Source organism: Mus musculus, chromosome 5 (genome assembly GCF_000001635.26).
Source record: "Mus musculus strain C57BL/6J chromosome 5, GRCm38.p6 C57BL/6J".
In the NCBI taxonomy this organism is placed as follows: domain Eukaryota; kingdom Metazoa; phylum Chordata; class Mammalia; order Rodentia; family Muridae; genus Mus; species Mus musculus.
This window is the reverse complement of record NC_000071.6, coordinates 122,785,016-122,809,016: the sequence shown is the minus strand read 5'-3', so window position 1 is coordinate 122,809,016 and position 24,001 is coordinate 122,785,016. Positions and strand designations below refer to the sequence as shown.

At 45.6% G+C, this 24,001-nt stretch overlaps 1 protein-coding gene across 10 annotated transcripts in view; it reads left to right on the top strand.

Moving 5' to 3' along the window:
• Anapc5 (anaphase-promoting complex subunit 5) overlaps window positions 1–21,558 on the top strand; it is a 34,881-nt gene extending 13,323 nt beyond the window's left edge. Inside the window, exons 6-17 of one of the 10 annotated variants that reach the window (NM_001289517.1) lie at window positions 1,616–1,717; window positions 2,582–2,772; window positions 6,113–6,194; window positions 6,798–6,887; window positions 8,424–8,566; window positions 9,543–9,678; window positions 14,526–14,600; window positions 15,459–15,580; window positions 17,083–17,190; window positions 17,262–17,409; window positions 20,577–20,715; window positions 20,999–21,558. In NM_001289517.1, coding sequence (NP_001276446.1) covers window positions 1,616–1,717; window positions 2,582–2,772; window positions 6,113–6,194; window positions 6,798–6,887; window positions 8,424–8,566; window positions 9,543–9,678; window positions 14,526–14,600; window positions 15,459–15,580; window positions 17,083–17,190; window positions 17,262–17,409; window positions 20,577–20,715; window positions 20,999–21,210 — 1,548 coding nt within the window. In that variant the 3' untranslated portion in view covers window positions 21,211–21,558. Of the gene's footprint in view, window positions 1–1,615; window positions 1,718–2,581; window positions 2,773–6,112; window positions 6,195–6,797; window positions 6,888–8,384; window positions 8,567–9,542; window positions 9,679–14,525; window positions 14,601–15,458; window positions 15,581–17,082; window positions 17,191–17,261; window positions 17,410–20,552; window positions 20,716–20,998 lie in introns of all 10 variants that reach the window. The other 9 variants (NM_001042491.2, NM_001289520.1, NM_001289519.1 and 6 more) reach the window with 9 other exon arrangements.
• Window positions 21,559–24,001: the final 2,443 nt, after the last annotated feature.

The window sequence follows — 24,001 nt, the reverse complement described above, 5'->3', positions numbered from 1 at the left end:
AAAAGAGAATGAATTGTCTATAATTAGTTAAGCATAAAGATTTAATTTGGCTGGGTATGTTTATACACGCCTTTCATCCTGCCACTTGGCAGGCAGATGAGGTAGATCTCTTAGCTTGAGACCAGCATGGTTTATGTAGTAAGTTCCAGGCTAGCCAGGGAAGGCTACATAGCAAAGCTATCTTTAAAAAAAAAATCAATATAAAGGGGGCTGGAGCGATGGCTCAGCAGTTAAGAGCACTCGGTGCTCTTCTAAAGGTCCTGAGTTCAGTTCCCATCAACCATCTGTAATGGGATCTTATGCCCTCTTCTGGTGTGTCTGAAGACAGCTATAATGTATTCATATACATAAATAAAATTTAAAAACCATATATATGTGTGTGTATGTATGTATGTACTATTCATAATCTTATTTCTTTTGTATATAAATATTACATATAATATATAAAACACTCATTAATTCAATGTTCCTAATACCGCAGCTTGGGAGGGCATATATATGTGCAGAAGCAGATCTCAGAGTTTGAGGCCAGCCAGAGAAACCCTGAAACCCTGTCTCAACCTCTCCCTCACCCCAAAACACCACAAAAAACTATAGCCAGTTTTTTACATTATATATTATTCAGTTTTGTATCACCCCAAGAAAATAGGCAACATGGACTACTGTGAACTAAAAAAGGGTTTGTTGTGACTCACAGATTTTAATATTTAAGTCCAAAATTGCATGGCCTCATTGAGTTGGGCCTCATTGAGTTGGGCCTCTGAGAGTCACACATCATAGTAGGAATTCATGTTCAAACAAGTGGTCCCTTCTTCAGCTATGCAGCATGTGGGTGGGAAGTGCAGGTCTGAGGGGTACCTTGGAGGGTATAGCCCAGCAACATCATTCCTACCACTTGTCCTACTTTTTTATAGACCCTTTGAGGATTTCCCAGTGACTTTAAACTTTTTTTTCCCCATAAGGGCCCTTCATGATCTGAGTGGTGACTATGAGTCTCTTCTCATCTTGAGTTCATCTAGTTTTGTTGGTTTTGATAATTGTGTGCGTGCATGTGTATTTAAGGTCCTACCTCTTAAACGTCCCCAGCACTTCTCATTGCTGCCAATTTAGGAACCAACCTGGTCTCTTAGGGAGACATTGAACATCCAAACCATAGCAACAAGTACTGTGTAATTGTTGATTCTATCCATGTGAACTAGCAATGTGCAGGACAGGACAGGAGATGAACACATTATGAGTCTGGAGAGTTCACAGTGTTGAGTGTTCAAGTGACAGTTCACGTATAGTCTATCAGGTGCTGTAGGAAGGGAGAGTGCAGAGGACTCACAGGGAGCATGGGTGGCCTTTGAGACCTTGCTGAGCCTCAGTGATAGACAGTGAAGTATAAATTATAAACTGGGGCCTGCCGGGGTTTGCTGGGTCTGGAAGGAGCTTGTGGGTGAGAAGTGCAGGCCTGGAGGCTCGTGTCCAAGGGAGGGGAACTCTGTGTGCTGGCGTGAACATGGTCAGCGTGTTTGGAAAGGTGCTCAGGCTGATGAGGCTGCAGTCGGGCAAGATTAGTCATGTTGTCCCCTCTGGGTTGACTGATTCTAATGTGCTGTTGTTTTAATTTCAGGCCGCTTTGTTGAAGAATGATGAGACTAAAGCCCTCACCCCAGCTTCCTTGCAGAAGGAATTGAACAACCTGTTGAAATTTAATCCTGATTTTGCTGAAGCTGTGAGTTTTGTTCAGAATTTGTTCCTAAATTTCAAGGAAGGGACGGTGATGTTCAGTGTATCAGCGAGCCACACAGATTTTAGGTTCTAACAGGAATCACGTTGGCAAGATAACAGCAGGGCCCAGACTGCAGGGCTCCCCCACCGTCCCTGGGCCAGAGGCCCTGCTACTGTATTCTCTCACTCATCCTTGGTATGGCTTTTGACAGGAGATGGTAGACTGATGGATATAAACATTTGAGGGCTAAAAAGTTCTTTTCCTTTCTTCCTTTTGTGAATGTTTTCAAACAAATTTTTAAATTCAGTACCCTATTAGCTCTGTTCCTCTGTGAGTTTCTTAATGTAATCTTCAGATGATATTTGACTTGACATCAGATTTTATTCATGGCAAAACAGCTCCATTTTGTTTCCCAGTAACTGAGACATCCATGTTAGAAGAGTGCGTTAGTTCTGTGCTTCAAAGCAAAAGGACAAGAGTTAACTTAGTAGCTAATTTTCATTGGACATTTAGAACAATTAACTTCTAACTTGTACATGAATCAGGTTCTCATTAATTCAGTGTTCCTTAATACCTCAGTTTGGGAGGGCTGCTACCCTTCCATGTTACTTGTGGGTCCTAACAGCCAGTTGGACTGTAGCCTGTGAGTGTGTGTGCGTGTGCGTGCGTGTGAGTGTGTGTGTGTGTGTGTGTGTGTGTGTGTATCAATAGATATATTGATAAACCATAAACCTGAACAGACACCTAATGGAATTTTTGTCTGTGGACTGTTCCAAGCCACTATTTTGAATCTCTTCTACTTTGCCTATGGAGAAAAGATGAAGCTGCACTATGGTTTCCATGACTACTGATTGTTTCTTGTTGTAGCATTACCTCAGCTACTTAAACAACCTCCGTGTTCAAGATGTTTTCAGCTCAACACACAGCCTCCTGCATTATTTTGACCGCCTGATTCTCACTGGAGCGGAGGGCAAAAGTAATGGGGAAGAGGGTTATGGCCGGAGCCTGAGATACGCTGCTCTCAACCTGGCTGCCCTGCACTGCCGCTTCGGTCACTAGTAAGTTGATAACTTCTGTCCATGCGGACGTAGAAGACAAGTGTCTCAGTGTTAATTAAAACTCATTTTTAAAGATAATCCATTGCCAGGAGTAGTGGCGCACCCTTATAATCCCAGTACTCAGGCAGAGGCACTTGGATTTTCTAAGTTTGAGGCTAGCCTGGTCTACATAGGGAGTTTCAGGCTATGTAGTGAGGCCCTGTCTCAAAAAACAAAAAAATCCCCACTCCTCCACGCGTGAAAACACATGTGTGTAATCCCAGCACTGAGGAGTTGGAGGTAAGAGGACAAGTGCAAGCTCAAGACCAGCCTGAGCTACATAGAAGGCCAGCTTGGGCTACATAGAAGGCTCAGGCATAAAGCAAAACCTAAAACAAGTCATCAAAAGGAAAGAAAAAAAAAAACAATTTTATTTTTAAAATAGAGAGAGAAACTGATTTGAGATTTCTAAATTTGTTTCTAGTTCCCAGAGTGATCCTTTTCATGAGTGGAAAATCCTCCTTAACAGTGTGCCCCCTGGAGTCACTATGTAGTGTTGCATGCTTGAGTGTCAGGGCCTGCTTTATTTTTTGCTTCTAAGAACAATCAGGCCATTTAGTGAATTAGGTCATTAGGTCAGGGGTTCCCCAAAGGACGTTTGGAGGTAGTGATGGTGCTGCAGAAGCTATTTTCAGTATTTAAAAGGCCAAGGGAAGTTGTATCTGCTGCTAGACGGCGGCACAGACTTTGGAAGGTCTGTGTGCTTTGTATGAGTTCAGGCAGCCATGATGTGGAACCGGTTGGTTTTGTTATAATATATACCTGGCTTTATTGTTTGCTTATTTTGTTTTGTGGAAAAGACATGAGAACTTGTAGTCAGGAGGGGGGAAAAAAACAATTTGGGCAAGTGTATAGACATCTTCCTGTTGAAAAGATTTGTGTGAGAGAGGTTTGGCTTGGCTGCACAAGTGGCTGCTAAAGCAGGGTAGGAGCCACAGGTAACTGACATAGTCTGCGAAGAGCACACTGCTGTGCAGAGCCTCAGAAGAGCCCTGTGATGCTCAAGCCCAGAGCAGGGTGGCGCGAGGGGGGTGCAGGCCACAGACTCGGATTCCAGACTTGCTGCTTAGGTGAGGCGCCGTAATATCTTACAGTAACTCACTCCCTTCTTGCTTTAATAGCTGTATGTCATTGGGCTTTACCTTGGGATAGTCACAGGACCCTGTGCAGGTTAATTAAGTGCTTTGCCATTAAGCAACAGCGCCAGCCCCAAAGACCTTTCTTCTTCTTAATAGGATTTTGTGTTTCTCAACTGGCCTAAACGATAAGAATGACCTTGAACTCTAATCTTCCTGCCTCTGTCTTAAGTGCTGGGGTTTCAGCTGTGTACCACTGCACCTGTTTATGTGGTGCTAGAGATGGAACCTTGAGCAAGGCTAGCACTCTGCTGACAGTTACATTCGTAGCCCCGTAGTGTTGGACATTTTGATAGCTGCTTGTTGGTCAGACACTTTGTCCTAGGCTCTACTGTGGGTACCAGGGAGTGCAGAAGTGGGAATAGGGGAAACACTGGTGTGAGGCTCATAGGAGAGTGAGAGATTGATACAGAATGAATATAGCTGCAGCATTGTCGCTAGTGTGGGCCAGGCTGAGAACGGTGATAAGGGGCTGCCATTGCGGAAGAAGTGTTCTGGTCTGTCTTCCGCTGACCTGAGATTGGAATACAGACATAGAGAAGCCAAGTGGCCTGTGCCTGTGTTTGGAGGGAATAGTCACATTGGTGAGTACATCCCAAAGTGGGAGCTTACAGTTTGTTTGAGCAGTGTGCTCCTGACTCTGCACGTGAGAAAAATAGGAGGTGATGGAGAGCAGCATTCAGTTGTGAAGACCAGGTATGAACTCTGAGTAGTGAGGAGGCATCACAGCACATTTCAGAGAGGAATCCAGCTTGTCTCTTGCTCTTTTTTAACCTTTTTTGAAACAGTTTCATGTAGCCCAGCCTGGTCTTAAAACTCCTGATCTTCCTGCCAATTATCAGGATTGCAGGCCACCATGCCAGGCTCTTTTACTGAACATGTTCGCTTGACTCTCTTAAGTTCCCCAGTTGGTAGTCTCTAGTCCTGCTGTAGTACATTGTAGGGTTCTCTCTAACTCTTCCTTCCGAAGCCTAGCACTGTGTGGCCATCTGCTGTTTAATGGAGCAGTATTAACTGGTGACACTGAGGACCTGTGTATGAAGGGGTGCTTCCTGCTCTCAAGTGGCTAGGGTGTTATATTCTGCTCAGCATGGAAAGCAGTGTGAAAGAAATGCAGCATAGGCGAAGTGTAGCTGGCGTCTCTATTTGAACAAGCAGTTAGGGAAAAAGTAGGACTACTTAATTAAAACTGTGAGGCTGTTGCTTGTGTTGGAGGAACGTTGATTGTGTAGGTGTTTCCTTAAGCAAATGGCATCTGAGACTCCTTACCGGAGGTTCTTACACGGAGGTACTGACAGATGACATTAGTAAAGCTTTCGTCCCTTTATTTGCTCTTGGAAATTGAGAACATAAGGCATGGCCTATGCCATTTAGAGACTTGTGAAATGGTTAAATACAATCCACAGGTTAAGTAAACTGAAGGCAACACACAGTAGTATTTAATGACGAATTGCAAAATGGGTGTTTTCAGAGGTGCTGGCCCAGTAAGGCTGGTTGGACTTCCATAAACCAGGGAGGTTGGGGGAGACTGTCTTGATGTTCAGGGGACAACTGGCATGTGAGGAGAGAAAAAAATGACCAGAAATAGGAATCTACAAACCAGACAGTGGTGGCTCACACCTTTAATCCCAGCACTTGGGAGGCAGAGGCAGGCGGATTTCTGAGTTCGAGGCCAGCCTGGTTTACAGAGTGAGTTCCAAGAGAGCCAGGGCTACACAGAGAAACCCTGTCTCAAAAAAACAAAAACAAAACCAAAACCAAACAAAATAGGAATCTTCAGAACGCTTCTGAAATCTGTTTGTTTATTTGTTTTAATAATGATAAAATAGCAACTGTACATAGTGGGTTGCGTTTTGTTGTTTTGTTTTGTTTTAAACAATGCAGAAAATAGAGAAAAGTAAATTATTAGTCCTTTCCTTTCTGTCTTCTTGGCATTGGAGAGCTGAAGCAAACATTTTAGAGGCAGCAAGGGAAGCCATTGCCTTTACTAGACATTCCCCCAGAGGGGCCTGCGGTTGGGGCAGCCTCAGAGAAAGCAGTCCCTAAATAGCTGCAGCTGTAGCTAGAGGCCTGCCCATGACGAACTGCGTGCAGATGACTTTCTGCTACCGATGCTTGCATGTTTGTGATTGTTAATGGGATATTAATGTTTAGTCTGTCATTAGTCAACAGGCAGAGCTCGCCCTGCAGGAGGCAATTAGGATTGCCCAGGAGTCCAACGATCACGTGTGTCTGCAGCACTGTTTGGTGAGGCCGTCCTCTGGTCTTGGGATTTTGCTCAGGGGTTGAGTTGGCCTCCCGAAGGCCCAGTTTCAATCAGGTGGTTTTGCAGTGGGATCAAAGGTCCTTAGCAGTGAGGGTAAATTATGTAGGTGGACACAAGGACTCACAGGGAGCCCCACAGTCATATAGTTTTCTTAATTTGTGGCATTTGTTCTGCTTGGAGCACTTTGTATCTCTCCAGCATGACATTGACGTTGGCATGCGTGAGATGATGTACTTTCCTGGGAACTGGGTGAGATACTGGTGTAGCAAACAGTTACCAAGTATAGAGAGGGTGGAGAGGCACTCAATCACCCGTGACTCTCAGCTCAGTTCAATGCCGGACGGGGGCTTTATGCTTCCTTCTGACATGTCTACCACTCAGGGCTGTCAGAGAATGCCGACCAATTGCTTGTTTATCTCAGTCTGGCTTCGATAAAGCTTTTAATATGCCTAACGGGTTTCATAGCACAGTATTGTAGAGGGTTTATCTTGTCCCTTTAAAATGCTTCCTTATGTCCACATTGCTATTTCACTGGAGATCCGCCATTGCCATTGTTATGACGCCTTTGATGGTTCTCTTGCCAGAGCTGGCTTTATGTGCTGGGGCAGAAGAGAGCCGATAGCTATGTTCTGCTGGAGCACTCTGTGAAGAAAGCAGTACATTTTGGGTTACCGGTAAGGCTCATCTTTCTGTGAGATTGTTACAATTAGTGGTGTTGAGCCGTTGTCTCTTCTTCTGCCCACCTTTGTCATGAACCGGCGAGACTTAGAGTGGGTATTCCTACGTGTGGTCTCGTTGTTGGTTGTTTTCTGACTTTAATTATTAATCACACCACTAAATTCTGTTGGGTAGGTTTCTCTCTATTCCCTTTGTCCTAATAACATCTGTGAGAGCTCCACTTATCGACTTGATAAGAGATCTTTGTTTAATTTATTGAGCAACACTTAGTACATTTGCACTTAGGCAATTTGTAGAAATGGGCTTTTTTCTTCTTTTCTAGTACTGGGGATAGAACTCAGCACCTCATACACGCTAGGCAAGTGCTGTGCCACTGAGCTACATCTCCAGCCCTGGGAACGCTGAAGTTAAACCAGGGGTTGGCAAACTACAGCTTGTGTATTAAGTCTGGTGCTCTGTTCGTCTGCATACAGCTGTTGAGCCAAAAAACATTTACATGTTTAGATGGACGGAGCCGGAGAACAGCCACAACTGAGCAGAGACCAGTGTGGCCTGCAACATGAAATCTGCTCTCACCCTTGCTAAAAAGTTTGCTGACCCTTGTTTTAACTCGTAAGCCTGACGGGAAGACCTGTTCCTCTCATTCTGCATGACAGGAAGAGGCTGAGTTGTTACTTCAGTGACACAGAAGCCGTGCTAAGGGCGTGGTCCGTGTGCAGAAAGTAGGACTGGCTTTGGGGTGTAGACTGCTATTGGAAGAACATTATTCTGTCTCAGCCTCTGCTGAATCCGTGACCATAGACCATAAGATCTCTTCCGCCCATTCTCTGGAAGTTTGCAGCAAGATTGAGAACAACTTACAGTAATGTTTGTTCAGTCTGTGCATTACCTGTGTGCTTTCTTCTGGGAAAGGAAAGAAACACATGGACTGAATTGAAGTGGCTCTTTATAGACTGATAAAGATACTCTAGCTGTGGATTTAAACGGCTTGTTTAGATGGGCTTCTTACCCTCGAGGAGAATCCCAGACAGAAGCTAAGAAGAGAACTTGTTGCTCATGACAGGCGTCCTTCCCTTTATGTCCTGTTACCTAATATGCAAGCACTGTTTGCTCTATTATCTCATTGTAATCCTTACCACGGTTCTCTATGATAGGTTTGATGCCCATTTTACAGATGAGGAAGCTGAGGCTTAGCTAAGAAGCTAAGTGACTGGCCCTAAGTCACACAGTAAGTAGCAGAGGCAGTGTCTAAGTCCAGGTTACCTAATGCTGAAGGTCTGGCTCTTTGCCATGTACCCTCTGCTTCTCTTTCAGCCCTAGCGTTTCAGGAACATAGCTCTCATGGGTCAGGGCTGAGGTCAGGTCATAGGTTCTTTAAGTAGAGCTGTCACTGTGCATGTGCTGAAATGTGAAATCCACCACATTTCTGAAGAGCAAAACAAATTCTGTCATGTAATCTCTATCTTGGGTCGTGGGTATATCTGTCCCCTTAGTACCTCGCCTCCCTGGGAATACAGTCCCTTGTTCAACAGAGAGCTTTTGCTGGGAAGACGGCCAACAAACTGATGGATGCCCTAAAGGACTCTGACCTCCTGCACTGGAAACACAGCCTGTCAGAACTTATCGATATCAGCATTGCACAGAAAACGGCCATCTGGAGGCTGTACGGCCGCAGGTAGGTCTCCAGGCAGCCTGCCAGAGCCACGGAGGTGTGGAGCCTTTAGAGAGAAGCAGGCGCTATGGAAATGGTCACCGAGGGGTTAGAGAAAACGCTTCACCATCTGGAGACATTTTGTAGTCTGCATGAACTTGAGCAGAGTCTTCCCCATGTTCACAGTTCACTGTCCCCGGCTGCTCTGTGTTTAACCAACCGCTGGGTGATCTCTCCTCTGGTTCGCACATTTCCTCTCTAGCTCATGGGTATACTTGAGCAGTGACCAGCTGGCACTCACACCTCAATCACCTGACCCTGAGCTAAGAGCCCCCCTTCCTGTTCGCATGCTGCATGGCCTCCTTGTGCAAGTCCAGTGCCCCTCCCCACAGCTGCTTGTGTAGACGAGGTTGCTTCTCTGGACAGCTGCAGCCACTGTCTGTTTTCCACTCAGCCACCTGCAGTTTGGAAGTAAACTTCTGAACTAGACTTTCCCTTGGAGCCCAGTCTTAATCTCACACATCCCCTAGACAACCTGCTGTTTCTAGGAATTCCGTAATGAAGGGAGCGCCTCTTTACCAGTCTTGTTTTTGTATTTCAGATAATTTTTTGGCACGGTGTGCTCTGAAACAGCTGCCGACACTGGCCACTGCCTGCATTGCCAGAGCAGCCGGTGCCAGGATGGCATCGGGTCTGAATTTACCCGTGAAACCTAATTAGCATCCTGTGACCTCAGGGAACATCGAGGGTGGGGAGGTGGGGGTGGGGATCTGGGTGCCAAGTGCTCCCAGCTATGTTGACCTTCTCTACATTTCCTTGGGGCCTCCTCGGCCTGAGGGCTGGAGAGCTGGCATGGGGAGGAGTTGCTTCCACACATCCAGAGCCGCAAGGGTTAATTTTCTTGCCTCTCCACTGAGGATAACTGTAGGGCATGGCTCAGGGGCAGCCTGGGTCTGCTGCCTTTATAAAGGGGGACCTGTCCCCTCCTCTCCTCACCCAGCACCATGGCACTGCAACAAGCCCAGATGTTGCTGAGCATGAACAGCCTGGAGTCGCTGAATGCGGGTGTGCAGCAGAACAATACTGAGTCCTTTGCCGTCGCTCTCTGCCATCTTGCAGAGCTCCATGCAGAACAGGTAGGTCGGTTGTGTTAGTGTGTGCTCTGTTGCTATGGCAGCACTGCGGAGGAAAGCAGCTTGGAAGGAAGCCCATGCTCCATGGTCTCTACCGAGGCCTGCGCTCTCGTTGGCCCATCATGGCCACACCTTCAGGGTGGAGCATGGGGGCCTGAAGTGCTTCTGGGGCACTGGGGCTCTGCTATTTCCTTCCTCGTGCTTGAGAGAAGCACTGGGTATGTCTCAGTGGGCCTGGTTGGTGTAGGTTGCTGAAGAATGAAATCCCCCATGGAGATAGTTTGAATATGCCACATTTGTCAAACACTGGGTGTTTTGACATCGGTGAAGGGAACATGAGCTTGACTACTGGTTTTCAAGAAGCGGAATAGGTTGGGTATGGTGGTGCACCCGAGGACAGCCTGGTCTACATAGTGAGGTCCCAGACAGCCAGGGCTATCCTGGCTGGAGAGACCCTGTCACAAAAACAAAAACCAAATGGTAAACTAAAGGAGATGGAAACTTAATGCAGCAGAGATGTTTGTGTGTGTGTGGAGAGGAGAGTTGGCTAATCCAGGCAGCACAGTGATAACAAACGTTCTCTTGGCTCTGAGCCAGGCCCGCCTGCGCTGGATGCTTTGTGTGTGTTAGCTTGCTGAATCCTTTGTAGCCTCATGAGCTCAGTGGGTTTTATTCCTGCTCCATAGAATAAGAATCTGGCTGGGCGTGGTGGCGCACACCTTTAGTCCCAGCACTTGGGAGACAGAGGCAGGCGGATTTCTGAGTTCAAGGCCAGCCTGGTCTACAGAGTGAGTTTATGGACAGCCAGGGGTATACCCTGTCTTGAAAAACAACAACAACAAAACAACAAAAAGAAAAAAAGATTCTGAGGTCCAGGGGATTTAAGTGTCTATCTACCAGTACACGTCAGTTCTGTTTCCAGCCCAAAGGACAGTGAGGATTGGACGTGACCCTGACTTTTGTCCACATAATTATACACAGTTCTCTTCATAGGAAGCTAAAGTCCTGATGCTGCCTCAGAGACCCCTTAGCTCAAAGGTCTCCTGGAAGAGTTATGGGGACTCTGAGTCTTCTTCTCACAGAACAAGCTGCGGGTTAGGCCAGTCTCCTTCCTCCCAGTATCTCTCCTCACTCTTGTGGTCTCCATCATTGTTAGGTGTAGACCCCATCTATACAGTAAAGATCTCTCTGACTAATACAGGAAGGTTGGACTCTGATGGGACCTGTGTGTCCCCATTGGCTGCTGTCGTCCTATGCTCGCTCCCTGAGGTGTTTGTTCCTCTTATCTTTTCCCAGGGCAAAGGGCAAACCATCTGTATTTACTCTCTGCTGTCTTCTAGGAATCTCATGTTACTCTTTTGTTTGTTTGTTTGATTCCTCCTTCTTGGCACTGGAGCTTCAAGTGTTCCCTCCTCCCCTGCAGAGAGAGAGAGAGAGAGAGAGAGAGAGAGAGAGAGAGTGTGTGTGTGTGTCCCAGGGGCTCCTCAAACTTTTTTTTAAAGATTTATTTTATTAATATATGTAAGTACACTGTAGCTGTCTTCAGACACTCCAGAAGAGGGAGTCAGATCTTGTTACTGATGGTTGTGAGCCACCATGTGGTTGCTGGGATTTGAACTTTGGACCTTCAGAAGAGCAGTCGGGTGCTCTTACCCACTGAGCCATCTCACCAGCCCTTTTTTTTTTTTTTTTTTTTTTTTTTTTGGTTTTTCGAGACAGGGTTTCTCTGTATAACCCTGGCTGTCCTGGAACTCACTTTGTAGACCAGGCTGGCCTTGAACTCAGAAATCCTCCTGCCTCTGCCTCCCAAGTGCTGGCATTAAAGGCATGTGCCACCACTGCCCGGCCCAAACTCTTTACTAAATGTGCCACTTAACTATGGTATCAGGAGAAAAGATAGACACTAAAGAAATTTCAGCACCATTCTGTATGTAAGCACAGAAGGCAGAGGTAGGACGGTAGAGTTCTAAACCAGCTCTGAGGCCAGAGGGCACCATGGGTGTCATTCTGTAGGTGCTGTCTACATTGCCTTCTGAGACAGGGTTTCTCACTGGCCTGGGCCAGCAAGCCATGAAGATCCGCCTCTTTGTGTTTCTTTAGTTCTAGGATTACAAGCTCACGTTACCACAACCAGTTTTTCATTTCTTAATGTTCTTGGGATTAAATTCATAACTGCAGAGGACATACTAAGCCCTTCTCCAAGGTTGTCGGCCCCTTTCTTGTCCTGACTGACCGACCGACCGACCGACCGACCGACCGACAATCCTCCTGTACTATTTCCTTCTAAGACTCAAGGGGAAGTGACTGCAGTGTGTATGTACAAAATCTCTTTACTCAGTCTGAAGTTTGGACAGCCCATCTCAGTACCGCCCTTGCTCTCTGACAGATATGAAAACAGTGGACAGGATTGGCCTGTAAAAATTATGGAAGCAAAATGATCATCTGCTGTTGTATTTCAGTGTTTTTGCTTCAAATAAAAGCTTAATTGTGCAATCGTTCTGCATAGTTCACACTTGATGGAATGATTAGAGCAAATTGAAAAGCCTTAACTAAGGGACTGGAGAGGTAGCTTAGTGGTTAAGAGTATTGGCTGCTCTTCCAGAGAATCTGGGTTCAATTCCCAACCTTGCAGCTCACGCCTGTCTACAACTCCAGTTCCCGGGCTTCTGAAACCCTCACACAGACATGCATGCAGGAAAAAATGCCAATGGACATAAATTACATATTAAAAAGAAAAGCCGTAGCTAAAAAGATAGCCCCCCACAGCACATCTGTAAGAAAGGCACGAGTGTTGGTTTATGGAAGAACATGGATGCCAAAACAGAGAAGAGAAACTCAGTCATATTTAAATTAAACTTAAGACAGTGGGGTCAGCGCGATGGCTAACTGGGTAAAGGCCTTGGTACCAAGCCTGACAACCCGGGAGCTCATGTGGTAGAAGGAGGGTGCTGGTTCCTCCCTCCCCCCACCATTGTCCTCTAACCTGCACATTGTCCTCTAGCTACACAAATGTAGGGGTACACACACTGACTAAATTAAGTGAAATAGTTTCAGCCAGGAAATGAGGCAAAAGTTTTCACGACCTAAAGAATCCCTTTCATTTCTCTGCCTATGAGGAAACAGCTGTGCACATGTGTATGCAGGGCTGTATCCCTCCCCCCAAAAGTTAGTGCAACTTTATAAAGTGGGATTAGCTCGAAACAACCAGACTGCCTACAGGTTAGTTTTTGTTTGTTTGTTTGTTTGTTTATTTATTATATGTGAGTACACTGTAGCCGTTTTCAGACACTCCAGAAGAGGGAGTCAGATCTCATTACAGATGGTTGTGAGCCACCATGTGTGTATCAGTTTATCTACCTAATAAGGTATGCTAATAATAGAGTTATATTAATACCAGAAATTTTAAATCACTCAAAAATTTATTTTGCCTGATGGAGTACACCTTTAATCCCAGCACTTATGAGGAGAAGAGGTTGGCAAATATAGGCAGCTTTCTGTTAGATTAAGGACAGCCTCCATACTGACTTCCAGGTCAACCAGGGCTACATAGTGATATCCTGTCAAAAAACAAAAAGGAAACTCCACAATTTATAGAATTTTAATCATTCAGTTACAGTGTTACACATATTTTACAAGAAAATAATATGTATAGCTATTTTTGTAACCTCTATATTTTTATATTTATGAGCATCAAAGAGGATTAGAAGATGTGTCAAACATATCCGAGATTCTCTTTGAGAAGGATTACAAGTAGCTGTGCGTGCTTTTGTTTTAGTTTGTTTGGATGAGTATTACTGTGTAAGTTTGTGACCCCGGCTGCCCTGGAGCTCAGCAGGTAGAATAAGCTGACTTGTAACTCACAACTGTTGTCTCCTCTGCCTCCCAAGTGCTGATGGTGCAGCCATGAGCCATGAGAGCTGCTGTAATTTTGTCTTATTTAAGGGTTTTTTTGTTATTTTTTTTCTCCTAGAAAGAACTTTGTTTCTCTGTATAATTCAGCACAGTTTCTCAGCCAGGCACAGGGCAGGCACCTGCAGGCTCAGCACCTGGGAGGTGGAGGCAGCAGGACCGCAGCGGAGTTCTGCCAGGCTTAGCTGTGCCTTGCCTTCTAGGCTAGGCTAGGCTACAGTGAAATCTTGGCTGCTGCTTCTCTTTTTTTCTTTCTTTCTTTTTGTTTTGTTTTTTGTTTTTTGTTTTTTTCTAGACAGGGTTTCTCTGTGTAGCCCTGGCTGTCCTGGAACTCACACTGTAGACCAGGCTGGCCTCGAACTCAGAAATCCACCTGCCTCTGCCTCCCAAGTGCTAGGATTAAAGGTATGCACCACCACTGCCTGGCGAAACCTTGGCTTCTTAACTGTGAGGCCAGGTATAAACATTTCTTGAACCTTTCTGTTCTGTGGTACACATCATGTATACATACATGTGTATATCATGGCTGTATATATCTGGCCAAATTGAGTGCAGAGGGTGATGATAACTATTTTCAGAACATTGTTATGACTAAAGTTCATATTTTAACATGAAAAAAGTTGGGGTTTTTTTTGTTTGTTTGTTTGTTTTGTTTTTTTGTTTTTGTTTTTTGAGACAGGGTTTCTCTGTGTAGCCCTGGCTGTCCTGGAACTCACTCTGTAGACCAGTCTGGCCTCGAACTCAGAAATCCACCTGCCTCTGCCTCCCGAGTGCTGGGATTAAAGGCGTGCGCCACCATGCCCAGGGGGTTGGGGGGGGGGATTTTTTAAACCTTCACTAGCTCTCTAGGAAGAACAGGGAGGTCGGGGGAACCTCCTGGGCATGTGGGCGGTAACTCGGCAGAACTGGCATGCCAGTGAGTCCACGCCTTTCCGTCCTAGGGCTGTTTTGCGGCTGCTGGTGAAGTATTAAAGCACTTGAAGGACCGATTTCCACCCAACAGTCAGCACGCCCAGGTAAGCTGCCTTTCTCCTGCTGTACAACACGGTCAGCACAAGGTAGTGCTTGCCCAGCAAGCATAAAGCTTGAGTTCTGTCCCTAGCACCACAGCAATGTGGTGGTAGATGCCTGTAATCGCAGTATTGAGGATGGATGACCAAAAGTTCAAAATCATAGCTGGGGAAGGGTGTAAGCTTGGTGAGCATCCACAGGTCCTGAGTTTAGTCCTCAGTACCACACACAAGCGCCTGCACACTCATGCACACACACACACACACACACACACACACATCCACCTGCCTGCCTACCAAGTGTTTGGTACACTACTACCTGGCAAAAATAAATCTTTCGAAAGTTCAGACTCATACTGGACTGTATGGAACATTTGAGGCCTGCGATACCTGAGACCCTGTCTCAAAATTAGAAACCAAGCCCAGCCTCAGTCTGTATACTGTTTAAGGGTGAGTATTAGAAAGGTTTGGGAATCGTGAATGGGAATAGCAGGCAACAAATTGAATGCTTAGTATGAAAAACAGGAGGGAAATGGAATTTGACAAGAATGGCCAGAGACTTGAAGACCTTTATCAGGGTAAAGTACAGTGTGAGCTGGAAGGCAGGCGTGGAGCTGCTTTGTGTTTTGTGTTTGTTTTTGGCAATGGCCTTGGACCCTTCATCCCCCTACCTCAGTTTCCCAAGTGCTGGAATTATAAATGTTTGCCACCACCAAATGTGGGCTTCTCTTTGCTTTTTGCAAAAAAAGCAAAATGCTTGTAGCATTAAATAAATCAATAAATAACCTCCAACACATATATGTAAATTGTAAGGATGTTTGCAACAATCATGTGAATATTTTTTTGTATTTAATTTTTCTTTAGTTATGGATGCTGTGTGATCAAAAAATACAGTTTGACAGAGCAATGAATGATGGCAAATTCCATTTGGCTGATTCACTTGTTACAGGAATCACAGCGCTTAATGGCATAGAAGGTGTATACAGGTAAGAACCCTGGACAGCTGTCAGCACTCAGAGGAAGAGGTAGGCAGGCAGTCTGAGGCCAGCCTGGTCTACAGAGTGAGTTGCAGGAAAGCCAGGGCCCTGCCTCAAACAGAGAAACAAATAAATATAAACTTAAGATCTCACTGGGCAGTGGTGGTGCACGCCTGTAATCCCAGCACTTGGGGGGCAGAGGCAGGTGGATCTCTGAGTTCGAGGCCAGCCTGGTCTACAGAGTGAGTTCCAGGACAGCCAGAGCTATACAGAGAAACCCTGTCTCGGAGAATAAACAAACAAACAAATAAACAAACTAGGTTTGTGTGTGTGTGTGTGTGTGTGTGTGTGTGTGTGTGTGTGTGTTGGTGTTGTTCACCTGTGCTTGTTCACCTCTACTCAGGTCAGGCCAGCTGGCCTCGGGTTCTTGCAGACTCCCCTTCTCCCATCTCTCTGCTAGGATTGCAGATGCTGTGCTGCCATCCAGCTTTGCATGTGCTCTGGGGATCCACATTCAAGTTGCCAGACATAGTGTCAGGTGCTTTAACGTTAATTAGTTACCTTGATTTTCTGTATGTCAGTGTTTTGCCTGAATGTATGTATATGCATCATGTGAGTGCTTAGTACCATTGAAGGTCAGAAGAAGGTGTGAGAGCCGTTGTAACTGGGTTCTGGATGGTTGTAACTGCAGAGCCACCTCTCCCCACCCCCCACCCCACCCCGTATTTTTTCTTTTCTGTTTTTTAAGATTTATTTATTTTCTATATCTAAGTACACTGTAGTTGTCTTCAGATGCACCAAAAGAGGGCGTCAGATCTCATTACAGATGGTTGTGAGCCACCATGTGGTTGCTAGGATTTGAACTCAGGACCTTCCGAAGAGCAGTCGGTGCTCTTAACCACTGAGCCATATCTCTAGCCCTTTCTTTTGGTTTTTCAAGACAGGATTTCTCTGCATAGCACTGGCTGCCTTGAAACTCATTCTGTAGACTGTGTTGACCTCAAATTCCGCCAAAATAATTTTTAATAGTTTTATATCTGCTATACTTTCACTTGTGTATTAATTAATAATTTACTTTCAGCTTTAGTTGAAAAAGTCAAGGGTGTGATTTGTTGTTTTCTGTTTAGGAAATAAGAAAATAGATAATTGATACTTTTTTCTTTCTTTCTCTTTTTCTCTCTCTCTTTTTCTCTCTTTCTCTCTTTCAAAGATTTATTAATGTATATGAGTACACTATAGCTGCCCTCAGACACTCCAGAAGAGGGCATCAGATCCCATTACAGATGGTTGTGAGCCACCATGTGGTTGCTGGGATTTGAACTCAGGACCTCTAGAAGAGCAGTCAGTGCTCTTAACCGCTGAGCCATCTCTCCAGGCGTCTTTTTATTTATTTTCTCTGATTTAGAAGTTAGCAGTCATGCTGAGGAGATATATCCTTGATCCCAAATGGCTACAGTTGAAAGGCTTGCAGACCTCTGTGTAACCATTACTGTTTGTTTTGGTTGTTTCAGGAAAGCAGTCGTACTGCAGGCTCAGAACCAAATGACAGAGGCACACAAGCTACTACAGAAGTTGCTGACGTACTGTCAGAAGCTAAAGAACACAGAAATGGTCATCAGGTAAGCAGTCTGTCGGGGTGCCGCGGGGGCTGGAAGGCGGGCCTTCTCATCCCACCCTCCTCTCTGTTCAGTGTCCTCCTATCGGTGGCAGAGCTGTACTGGCGATCTTCGTCCCCGACCATCGCCATGCCTGTGCTCCTGGAAGCTCTGGCCCTCTCCAAAGAATACCGATTGCAGTACTTGGCCTCCGAAACTGTGCTCAACTTGGCTTATGCCCAGGTAAGCCAATGTGGGTCCCCCCCGCCCCGCTAAGGGGGACTGTGGGGATGAGGGTGTGCTATGTTTATGGGGTGCATGTGGAAGCCAGAGTCAGTCTTGGCTGCCATTCCTTGGAGGCTGTCCACCTTATTTTGAGTTTCTCTTACTGTGTGTGTATATGTATGTGTGTGTGTGTATATTATATATCTATATATTATAAGATTATATATATATACACACACACACACACACACACACACACAGTCTCTACTGGGACCTGTGCTTGTCCTTTAGGGTGGACTGGCCAACCACTCTAACCATCGAGCCCTCTGATCCCCATGTCTCTTGCAAGCCCATCACAGGGCTTACAGGCTCCTGTCATTGTCCAGCTCTTTATGCGCTTGCTTGGGAATCAAACTGAGGTTCTGTGGTTTGCATGCATGGCAGGGATGTTAACAACTGCGCCATCTCCACAGACCTCAAGCATCTGCTTCCCACAGGCAGTCACCACACCTAGGCTTTCTATGTGGTTCTAGGGGTGTGAACCTCTGGCCTTGTGTGGCAAACTCCACACTGATCCATTGAGCCATCTTCTCGGCTTCCTCATATGCAGATTTTTGTCTGAATACCTGTTTCAGGTTTTCTTAGACATCTAAGAATGGAAGTGTTGAATCATATGATAATTTTAATTTCTTTTAGGAACTGCTTAACTATTTTTGGCATAAATGGTGCTAAATGGTTCATAGTGGACTCGTCATTCTTGTGTTCTGAGTAATAATGTATTAATACATTACCAGAATTGTCTGAGTATGAATTTGCCAGCTCTCTGGGATTTTGCAGTTTCCATTCCTATACTGTGTGTGTGTGTGTGTGTGTGTGTGTGTGTGTGTGTGTGTGTGTGTGTGTGTGTGTGTGTGTGTGTGAAGCGGAGGCTCCTTGTGGCTTTGGTCTCTGGTCTCTGGTGACCAGTGACTTTGAGCATCAGTATTTGTTAGGTGAGAGTGTGCATGCGAGTGCAAGTGCCCTCAGTTCAGAAGAGGGTTTGGGTCATTGGGACCTGGGGTGGGTGCTGGCCTCAAACTCAGAAATCCGCCTGCCTCTGCCTCCCGAGTGCTGGGATTAAAGGCATGCACCCACCGCCCGGCTGAACTCAGGTTCTTTATAGCGTCCCAGTGACTCTCCACCTCTCTAGCCCTCTTTCATCATTTCTAATTTTTATTGTTTTGTTCGTTTGTTTGTTTTTTATATAAGGTCTGGTCATGTAGTCCAGGCTGGCCTACACCTGGGATCCAGCCTCTGCATCCTAAATGTTAGGGTTATAAGCTATTTGTGTCACAAAACCTGGCTTCCTCTACCCCACCTTGAGACAGGGTCTTCCTGTGTACCATGGGCTACCTGGGGACTAACTTAACTATATAGGCCAGGCTGGCCTCAAACTTGGAGAGTCCTCCAGTCTTTGCTCTGTAGTGCAAGGATAACAGGTGTTCATCACCAAAGCTGGCGAGGCTGTGTTTAATTCTGATGTTGACTTATAAGAGTTTTTGTTTGGTTTGTTGGTTGGTTTTGAAACGGGGCCCAGGATGGCTTTAAACTGATCTCCACCTTTAGAGAGCTGTGTTGCAAGCCTGTACCAAACATTTTCTTCTAGTCACGAGATGTATCTTCTTGATCATGTTGATTAATATTTTTTAATTTTGATAAATTCAGTTTTAGCCATTTTTCTTTGTGAGATAGGATCTCGTATGTAGCCATTTTCTTTGTTTCCTGTGCTTTTGGTATTGAATTGCTAATCAAAGAAGTGGTTGTCACATCTAAGATCATAAAGACTTTCTCTTAGTTTTCTACAAATGTCACACAGTTTTAGCACTTAGATTTAGGTCTTTGACATTTATGTGTGTACATAATGTGTCTGTGTTTATGTGTGTGAGTGTATGTGTGCTTGTGCGTGTGCGTGTGCGTGTGCGTGTGTGTGTGTGTAGGCCAGAGATCCTGAGGCTGAGCCTCTCACTGAACCCAGAGCTCACCGAGTCAGGCAGGCTGGCAGCCAGTAGCCCCATTTCTGCCTCCTGAGTGCTGGGGTTAGACCCAGGAATTTAGGAGGGCTCTAAGATCAAACTCAGTCCTCATGCTAGGATGGCCGGCATTGCGAGTTCAGCCATTGTTGCAGCCCGGGGCTTTGAATTATCTGAGTTGATTTTTTATACAGATTTCATTGTTTCCTTTGTCAAATCAGTCATCCCAGCACTGTTTATTGAAATGTATTGGAAAGACTTCTTTCAGGCCAGCACTTGGGAGGCAAGAGGCAGGCAAATCTCTTGAGTTCAAAGCTAACCTGGTCTAAAGAGTGAGTTCTAGGACAGCCAGGGCTACACAGAAAAACCCTGTGTCAAAGACAAACCAACCTTTTCTCCTGCTAAATAATGTTGGTGCCTTTGAGGAAATCAGTTTGTGCTAGATTTGTCCATTGATTCTTGGACTCTGAGTTCTATTTAATTGCCCATATATTTGTTCTTTTATCAATAGTGCCATGTTATGTATAATGTGTACATTATTCTATAGAATGTAGAATTGAGTGCCCTCGAGTATAGGGCACTCCTGACTTAGCCTCCCAAGCGCTGGGGCTAGGTATGCATCACCAATCCATCTCAATAATGTTTAGATTACTTTAACTGTCTAGTTCTCTCTTCCTGTGGTGTTGGGGATGGAACTGGGAAGTGAGAGTCCCCACAGGCTTTCACCACCATGCCTGTAAAGACAGACTTGAAAGCTGGGCTAGGCAGGACATGCCTGTAATCTCATCACTTGAGAGATAGATGTTGGAGAACTGCTGCACATATGAGGCCAGCCTAGGCTACATAGTGAGTTACAGTCCAGCCTAGGTTACAATAGTAAGACCTTGTCATAAATAAAACAAACCCCATCCCAAATAAAACAATAGAAGTCAAAGCTTTCCATGCTACAAATGGCCACTCTCTCCTGCATCTGTTGAAATCATACTGCTTTTACGTGTATTCTCTGGGGAGGTGTTCTGCGGGATGAGATGGCCTGTGCCATGGAGAAAATGCCCAGAACACAAGCCCATCTTGGCAATGGGCACAGGCCATGCGTGTGTACAGTGGGCACAGGCCATGCGTGTGTACAGTGGTCTGCTGTTTCTCTTTCAGCTCATCCTTGGAATCCCGGAACAGGCCTTAACCCTTCTCCACATGGCTATCGAGCCCATCCTAGCCGACGGGGCTGTCCTGGACAAAGGTCGTGCCATGTTCTTAGTGTCCAAGTGCCAAGTGGCTTCGGCAGCGTCCTATGACCCAGTGAAGAAAGCGGAAGGTAGGAGCTGTGTGGAGAGTGCCGGGCTTGCCTGTCGGTTGCATTTGCTGCTGAATCAGCTCACCAGCCCGAGCGTTCTACGTTTTAGTTTTAATTTTTAAAAAAAAAAAAAAAGTGAGACGAAGCTTTCCATAGTATGGTGGGCTTTTTTTCTTCATATTTTAAAGAGAATATAAGAATATCTGATATATGGTATATATCATAATATATACTAGCTGAATCTAGATTTCAAGTTTTGAAAACTGGAATGTTAACTGGATTTCCCCCCCCACCCCACCCCCAGCTCTGGAAGCTGCCATTCAGAACCTCAGTGAAGCCAAGAACTACTTTGCACAAGTCGACTGCAGAGAGCGCATCAGGGATGTTGCTTACTTCCAGGCCAGGCTGTACCACGCTCTTGGCAAGACCCAGGAGAGGAACCATTGTGCCATGATCTTCCGGCAGCTGCACCAGGAGTTGCCCGCCCATGGGGTGCCCTTGATTAACCACCTCTAGCCAGGACTCCCTGCTTGATGGTGTGCATTTAGGGGTGGGTCATTACATGCTATCTTGTCAATAAACTGTTCTGATCAGTTTGTCTGAAGTGGGTTTTTTTTTATTTTTCTGGGTTGAATTGTCAGTATCTTTGTTAAGAACTGTGTATCTAGGGGCTGGAGAGATGGCTTAGCAGTTAAGAGCACTAACTGTTCTTCTAAAGGACCTGGGTTCAATTCCTAGCACCCTCATGACAGCTCACAGCTGTCTGTAACTCCTGTTCCAGGGACTCTGACACCCTCAGGCAGACATAAAAGCAGTCAAAACACCGATGTACATAAAATTAAAATAAATTATTTAAAAATAAAACCTGTGCATCCTCTTAAATCTGCTTACAGAGGGTTGGTGGCTCAGGGCCTTAATCCCAGCACTTGGGAGAGGTAGAGGCAGGCTGCTCTCTTCAAGAGCTGTGTGGTCTCCATAGAGAGGTTAAGGCCAGCCAGTGCTACACTGTGAGATCCTGTTTCAAAGAATAAGATTTGAGAGCTGGGGAGACAGCAAAAGTGTGGATTTCCAGATCCTACCTAAAAATATGTCTGCTGACAGCTACCCCAGCCCTCAGGAGGCAGAGGTGAGTTTGCTCATGCAAGCTGCCTAGCAGGAGTAGCAGAATCAGCGGGCTCCAAAGACTCCGACAAATGGAAGGTCATAGAAGACACCTAGCTTCTGTCTCCGCCTCCCCTCTCCCAAAATGTGCACACAGGCACATAAGCCCTCATACCTGTATACCCACAAAACTGCATTTAAAAAAAAAAGCGTTTAGGGCTGGCAAAAATGTATTGTCAGGTTATCACACAGACCAGACATGGAAAGTTCCATCCCCTGCGCCCATATAAAAGAGAAGAGAACTGATTCCACATAGTTGTCCTCTGACTGCTGTGCACAGGACCACACGTTGGGACACATGCGATTCACACCGCTAATAGAAAGGTTTACTGGTTTGTTGTGGATTTTGTTTGTTTTCTTCTAGTGCTAAGGATCCAACCTAGGGCTTGCACATACCAGGCAAGTGCTCGTCCCCTGAGCTATAGTGCCAGCCCCACAAACCCTCCTCACACCTCGAATGCTTTCTTAGGTTTACTTCTGTATCTTCCTCCGCTGTCACTCTGAGCCAGTCCTTGTGTGTGCTTGTTCACAGCACGTGACTGGAGATAAAAAAAGGAGACGGTGACTTTATTTTGTGGTATTAACAGTAGCAAATTTTATTGGTTTTTGTTGTTGTTGTTGTTGTTTTTTGTTTGTATCTCTTCTGCATGCATGTGCTTTTCTGTATGTAAATATGGATGTGATTATAAGGGGAAGGAAAAGAAGCGTGGAGGGGGTCTAGAGGCACTGTTAAACACTCATTTGCATATCTCAACCCTACCGTTAAACAGAGTTGTCTTTGTGTGTTCATGAATTTCTTCCCCTTCACACAGGCGAATGCCTACCTTTCTGGGCCAAAGCAGCCTACACGAGAACAGCTCTTCTAAAGCCACAAGGAACCAACCAAATTTTGCAGCTTCTGTCATTGGCTCTTTCTCTGTTATATTTAAACCTTCTAATGAGAAACAGTTTCTCTCTGAAGCAATGAAAAACAACTCCATCCGCCAGGGAGTGTTTGCTGGCCAAAGACAGCTGCTCTGGAGACAGGCTCACGATAGAAGTAGAGACACGAACTGGAGTGTTGATGTTTAAAAATCTTTCCTTTAATTTCTGTGGAAGCTGTATTTGTAGAGATGGAATCACAATAATGACTGTATACTTTTTTTTTTTTTTAATTCTTCCAGCAGGAAACTCTATAGTGAATTTACTTTCCTTCATGTTTTGTTTCTTTTTAGACACTGTAGCCCAGGCTGACCTCAAACTTCGATCTTCCTACCTCAATCTCCCTGGAGTCCTCTGTAAACAGGTCTGTGTCACTGCAGCTGGCTGATACCTGCTTTGGGGGGGGGAGGGGGAGCGGGGGGAGGGGAGGAGACAGTGCTAGGTTACCCAGCATCTCACACACCACCAGTCCTTGTTACCATTCATGTGCACCAACATTAAACCCCAGCGCTGTCTGGTCCTCACAGTAAGTTCTAGGCCAGCCGGGATGCTGGAGATTAAGCCCCGATCCTTACGCACCTCACTCAGAAAATTATATGCCAGAAACCTCTCATTTTTATTTTTCATGTGGCCCTACAAATTCCAGTCAGTTCTGATACACCTTGCTTGACAGCACCAAGGAATGGAAAGTAGAAATATCAAGAGTAACCCCAGACACAACTATCTGGGTGATAGCTGACTGGTCTGGTGAGAAAGGAATAGGAAGCTATAAAGTCATCAAACATTTGGGTCTATCCCAGCGGCCTTCAGAAATTATCCTCAGAGATCTCCTGGCATTCACAAATTATCCTCAGAGATCTCCTGGCATTCACAAATTATCCTCAGAGATCTCCTGGCATTCACAAATTATCCTCAGAGATCTCATGGCATTCAGAAATTATCCTCAGAGAGAGATCTCCTGGCATGCTTCCTGACCTGGGTGCAGATAGTTAAAATTTACAGAATGGGCTGTTGAAAGTTCTTTACTCAAATAGCCACATTTCTGGGGTTAGAGGGGTGGCTCTGTGGTCAAGGGCACTTGCACTTCCAGAGAACTCAAGTTCACTTCCCGGCACCCCCACATTGGGCAGCTCACAATTGCATTTAACTACATAGCATTTAACTATCTAGCTCCAGGAGAGACAAGGCTGTCCTTTAGGCCCCTGTACACATGTGACACAGACAC